The 6,000-nt window shown below is 39.0% G+C and overlaps 1 protein-coding gene across 1 annotated transcript in view; it reads right to left on the reverse strand.

Moving 5' to 3' along the window:
• LOC129778392 (coiled-coil domain-containing protein 174) overlaps positions 1 to 5,439 on the reverse strand; it is a 34,090-nt gene extending 28,651 nt beyond the window's left edge. The window contains exons 1-3 of the mRNA XM_055785269.1: positions 5,288 to 5,439; positions 4,814 to 5,229; positions 4,454 to 4,761 (exon numbers count right to left, since the gene is read on the reverse strand). Of these exons, the coding sequence (XP_055641244.1) occupies positions 4,454 to 4,761; positions 4,814 to 5,229; positions 5,288 to 5,329 (766 nt within the window). The 5' untranslated portion in view covers positions 5,330 to 5,439. The remainder of the gene's footprint in view (positions 1 to 4,453; positions 4,762 to 4,813; positions 5,230 to 5,287) is intronic.
• Positions 5,440 to 6,000: the final 561 nt, after the last annotated feature.

Consider the following 6,000-nt stretch of genomic DNA (forward strand, 5'->3'; position numbering starts at 1 on the left):
TAGAGTGCCAATGAAAATTGTCATCTCAAATTTACGAATGAGACTTCCTGAAAAATGTTGAATGTGTTTTATACAACATTTCAGCTCAATCGAACTTTATTTACTATTGTCGCAAAGACGCCAAAGTTTGAGTCTTCCGATAACCGTAAAATAACCCAAGAGGAGAGTGCCTGGTTTTGGAGTTTTGAATAAAAAATTGCAATTAATGAATTTTGCACGCTTCAAACATTCATAGCCAATAAAGGAAAGTAACAGTAAACATTATACAAGTGCAGACCAAAGAGCTTTTCAAAGTAGGCTTTTATGACAGGTCTCATTTCCAACCGGGAAACTATGATAGGGATCCCAGTGTATTTATTACGGATCTTTTATTCTGATAATGTGCAAAGCACCAAATATCAGGTAAAATTAGGCAAAATTGAGTGTTTGTCAGGATATCAGGGAGCGTGTCGAAAAGTCTGGGAAATCATGAAAAATCAGGGAGGTTGGCATCTCTGCATACGCCTACATTGAACCAAAGCGCGTAGGAGAATATCCTAAGGTGGGCCAACTTGCTAAAACCACTCTTCAACCATCTTGGAAGTCTACTGTGTTTTGTTTGTAAACAAAACACAATACGCTTGTGCCCAAGCTCGCTCGTGATCAGTCTGTCTCTTTCACGCTTCAAGGAAATAATTCCCCTTCTGCTTTTTTCCGTACTGTTTTCATATACCGCTTCCCTTACCAACTTAGTGACGAAACGGCCTCACCTAGACCCGTCTTGCATTGAACTATAGGGAATGTAAGATGGTTACTATGCACATGGGGGGTCTTCGTAGCCCCATTGGTTGCGCGTTTGCTTACTAAGCGATCGATCGTGAGTTCGAAACTCAGGGCCCTCAATTGACCATCTTTGTGTTATTATAGAAAAACTACGTCCACGCAAGAACCATCAGCGATTGAGATCGATTCACGGTCATAATCCCCTCTCTTCATCCTCTCTTCATCCACACAAGCTCTGCTTGAAACTGCTCTGTAATCGAACAGAAGGAATACTCTTAAGCCTAAATGGCCACTGTGTAATTTACAATTCATAGATACGATAAAAGTAACATGTACACGATAAAATCCGGTTCTGTTACAGCTAAATGCTGATGATCTTGAAAAAATATGAACAAATAGGATAAAAAAAATTGCACATGGCAGGTTCAGAGTAAAATTAGTTCGTCTGTTATATTTTTTATGTAATTTAGAAATCATGGATATTAACCAGGGAAAATGTTTCCCTAGATTTATGTAAGCTTTCAAAATCTTTCTCCCTTATGGGCCAAGCCCCTAGTTCAAACAAGTCCCGACAACGTAGTCGCAAACACACTTCAGAATCAGGCGGCTCCAGATTAATCTGTCCGGGTGAAGCTTGCAATTACATTTCGGATCGGGATTTTGCTTGTTTTATCTTTGATTGCCAACGCTAGGAATGGTTGCGGATTAAACATGACTTTTCCTTAAATTAAAGTTTATTAATTTGTTCTCTGAACGAATTAAACTCTAGTTGATGGTTGAACAAATTGAACTGGTTCAACAGACTTGTGTAGATTGAATGAATACATTGAACTTGAACGTTTTTTGTTGAAATTGAACTTAGATCCAAATGTCTATACCTTTGGATTGAACGAATAGAACTTGCTAAGTTGAACTTTTGAATTGAATTGAATTGCTAGGCAAGAACCCCGAAATTCTATCCGCTTATATGCGCGAATCTACTCCTATTCTAACCTTCGCTCTCGCTAAAGGGGTTCAATAAAGATTTTACTACCTACTATTTACTAATTGCAGCAAGAAGATCTAATCTACATTTCTCCGTTTTAATCTCCACTATGCTACACGCGTGGGATCCTACATAAACATTTTAGTTTTCTTTTTCGCCCTTTGCACTTTTTCCATACGCGATAAGGGGCGAAACTAAGCTTGCTAATTGCCATTAATATATTATTACTCCTCCGCCTGGCGCCCTATCTGCGCTGCACTATTATGAGTAACACGTTCCATACAGAGGATCGTGCAGGTCACATAAAATATTCTTTTGTTTATTCCCCTCTGACCTTCGCACTCATGCGATTACGATCGGGACCTACGCAAACATAATTATCACCTCTCGGGTGGCCCATGCAAAGCTCTCGCCTTGGGACTCATCTAATTGCCAGCAATAAAACATTATTTCTGATCCTTCGCCTAGCGCACTATCGCTAAGCGTTTCATTTTATTTCCATGATCCTACTTTCGCATGCGTCATAGTCATGCCCCGCTTGTCTGAAGCTATACAGACAAATCGCAAGAAAGGGAACAACTGGGTTTCTTCCTGCCGTCGTAATTAGTCATTTGTGCTCGTTGCGTTTAGGTTTATTGTTTTTGTCCGGCCCTACCATCTAAGCTGAGTCCGTAACAATCGAAATTGATCCAAGACTCAACGTATGACATGATTGTCTAGTATTAGAAATTGTAATGAGAATCCATGTTACAGTCGCTATAAATCAATGTAAGCAATGAAGAAAACGCATATCGGATTTTTGGATATTTTATGGGAAAAGGACTGGGCTTTCAAGAAAAAATATCTCCGTCTCCCTCCGTCTCTAAACCGTGTAAACTATAAAAAAAACAAATACAATCAATATTTACAGTAAGTGCAAAATGCTTTCTAGACTAGCTGCTTGACTTTAATTTGATATGTCGATCGTCTAAATCGGTCAAGTAGTTTAAAAGTTATGAATTTTTGAAAAAAACCCGCAGTCGCAGTGGCTCAAGGCTCCTACGGAAAAAGATCCCCCTTGAATAATACTGACATGGTCAATTTGAAAAAAAATTATTCCAGACTAAAAACCTATCGAAATTTGAAAAAGGATTTCCTGCTAAACATACCTGTATCCAGTGATTTTTTTTTTTTTTTTTTTATCTGTATTATAGTGACTTTCAACTCATTTGGCTGGTTCGTCACTTCTACTTCCATTTTTGGAAGAATGTCGGGAGTGAGAATTGAACTCGTGACCTTGAGCGTGAGAGGCATGGATGTTACCACTACGCCAGATCGCCTCCTGTATCCAGTGATGTCCATATCCCCTGTGTAGCGAAGAGAAACTTAAATTCACACACCTACCCGTCATCTTACACGAGAGCACTCCTTTTTGGTCTATAATCACCATAGTTCTATATATGTGCGAGCGAAGATGATGGAAAATCAGTTTTTTCACTCAACACTCGATCGCGCTAGAGTGTGGAAAAAGAGCGCACAAACTCTCTACAGTGTAGCGGATAAATTCACAGGAGTGAACTCTGATAAGCTTTTACCTGTGCGCTCTGGTGGATGTGCACAGGTGAAAGAACAGAAGTGGCTTTCAATTATCTTAGCGCTGTGGTTCGCTGAAAAAAGTGAACCGAGGTGAGTAGAGGCAAATGAACTGCAAAGTTTAAAGCCTCTTAAAAACAAAGAAAGAAGAAGAAGACGAGGTGAAACATGCGTATGGATTATATGTCGAATTGCACTCTACAGTGCACTCTTCAGTGTATTCCTTAGTGTGGCAGAGTGCGGATTAGCGCGCTTTAGTGCTGGACACAGGTTTTCGCACACTTGAACTCCCAAGAGTAAAGAGAGTGTAAGAGAGTGTGACTCACTCGCACCAAGATTCCTCCCAAGTGCGCACACTGGCTCTTTATATATCCGCCGGTGAAAGGAAAAAACGCATGGTTTCTCTTTGGTGAGTGATGACTGTATCCTCAGTTTAGGCATGAAACTCGCGCGGGTGTATCCTTTCAGTGAAAATGCCATCACTGTCTGCCTCACCATTTCTTTTTTATTAAAATAATTCTTTAACCTTTTTCTTCGATGCAAAGGCAACTTTCATTATCATATGACCAATTTTGATTAAGGCTGAGTTTTCATGAGAGCGTATGCAGAATCAATAACCTGTTTTTAGAAAAATAGTAACTCGAAACCCATATGCCTGATTGAACTATAACGTACGGAAAAATTGTTGGAAATCAATTAATTATTTAGAGAAAACAATGTTTTATATACACTGTTTAAACCGTCTTACTCCAAAATTGAACTGATTATTAACTGTTTTTATAACTGTTCCCCGCTTCCAGAAAAGTCAGCATTGTGTCAATTGCCCAGTAGCTAAAGATTACGCAAAAGAAATTGTATATAACCATTTGAATAAGGCTGGATGCAACAAGAATTTCGAAATACTGGTCGTAGTCGAAAACTGATGAGCCAGTACACACGGTGGCCAAGCCAGAATTTACGGCCAAGAATGATCTGCGGTGTGTTCGATGAGATTGGCATGAAAGCTACTTCTCTACGATCAAACTCTCAAATCGAACCTGTACTGTATGTCATCTGACATTCTAGCCCCTCGACAATCTATATAAATCTATCTTGCTATCGAAACTTCCAGTAATTAAAAAAAGTGATGCTTACCGTCGAAAAGAACGTCCTGGTAATGTACTGAATCTTTCTCCAAATTCTCAGCCTCCTGCGTGGCCCATTGCTCGCGCATTTCACGGAACCTGTCACCAATGGTATCTTCCGTAATAGCTACTGATGGTACAGGGCCTATGATGTTGCCATCATCATCACTCTCAGACTCCAGATGTTGGGTTTTGGCATTTCTCTGTCCTTCGCGAGGGCTAGTACACCGTGAAAGCTCTTTATCTTTGCGTAAACATTCGTCTAGGTCCCTCCGTAGACATCTTCGACTTCTACCAAGAAAATCGGTGTACTCGACCCTGTAACGAAGTAAATCAGTACAACAAAGCTATAAACATTTTCAAATCATACCAATCTTCGTTCGGGTTGTTTCGACGAATTTCTGTCTCTCTTGGACCTTCCTCCTCTAAGGATATAGAATCGTCAGAGCTACCATAAGAGTTATCCATCGGTTTCTCGGTTTGTCGCTTCTGGTTGAACATCACCAAACAATTTTCATCACTATTTAGAGCTCCACCGGAAGCAACCATACGGTCGTAATACTTAGCTTTAACGACAAGCTTTTTCTTGGATCTTTCCAACTGGGCTGAGTCCTCCAATTCGATTGCATTCTTTTCCGTTTTCGACTTGGGTTCTTTTTTATCAGACGAATACGATTTTTCTGCTTTAGGCACTTTCTTCGGTACAAAATCATCGATCGATGTGAACGCTTTCGCTCGACTAACTTCCTCCTGCTTCCGTAGTAGCTCCGCTTTTAAACTTAAAAGCTGCAGAGGAACCAAAAATAAAGTTCTGATCATTCAAAGTATCTCATTGTACACTTACCGAAGACTTGTCGATTTCTATTTTCCTGTTAGGATCATTCATATTGATATTCTGTTCAACATTCAACCACTAAATCACTTTTCACGCTTCTTTGATTCTTCTGGCGATGTTTATTTTGAACTAAAATCAAAACAACTAACTGCCTAGAATACGTGATAAATGTCAACAAATCATATGTTTTGTAACCCCGATTAAAAATATTTTCGAAAAAAAGTCAGGAGAAGTAGATTCAAGTTATGTTTGAATGAACTAAAACTTTGTAATGTGCAGGAAAAATACAGCGAGTTAAATTGTTAGTTTCGCTATCCTAAACAAATATAACAATAAACTTGGGTCTTTGTAATGAACAAAAAATGATCGATGTATCCAAAAACAAAATCAATTGGGTGAATGCAGAGTTTGATGAGTTGCTCAAATACGACAACAATAATGAGTTTTATGCGAATATTGAAGCCAAAAAAATCATAAAATATATACACTATTCTTCATAACTACAGACCAAAGAAAGCGAAGTGGAAGGTAAAACGTAATGTCAAAATTACCGTTCGGACGTATCCCGTAAGTTGGCTCTATATCATGTGCATACAGAGTGGACTATGTGACAATCATTTGTATATTGAATTTAAACAATATCCAAGCGCCGAATTCAAACCAACAACACATTTTCTTTAAGCTAATAGGTACCTTGTCGAAATGTGCTTGAACCCATTAGT

The sequence above is a fragment of the Toxorhynchites rutilus genome, chromosome 3, assembly GCF_029784135.1.
Source record: "Toxorhynchites rutilus septentrionalis strain SRP chromosome 3, ASM2978413v1, whole genome shotgun sequence".
In the NCBI taxonomy this organism is placed as follows: domain Eukaryota; kingdom Metazoa; phylum Arthropoda; class Insecta; order Diptera; family Culicidae; genus Toxorhynchites; species Toxorhynchites rutilus.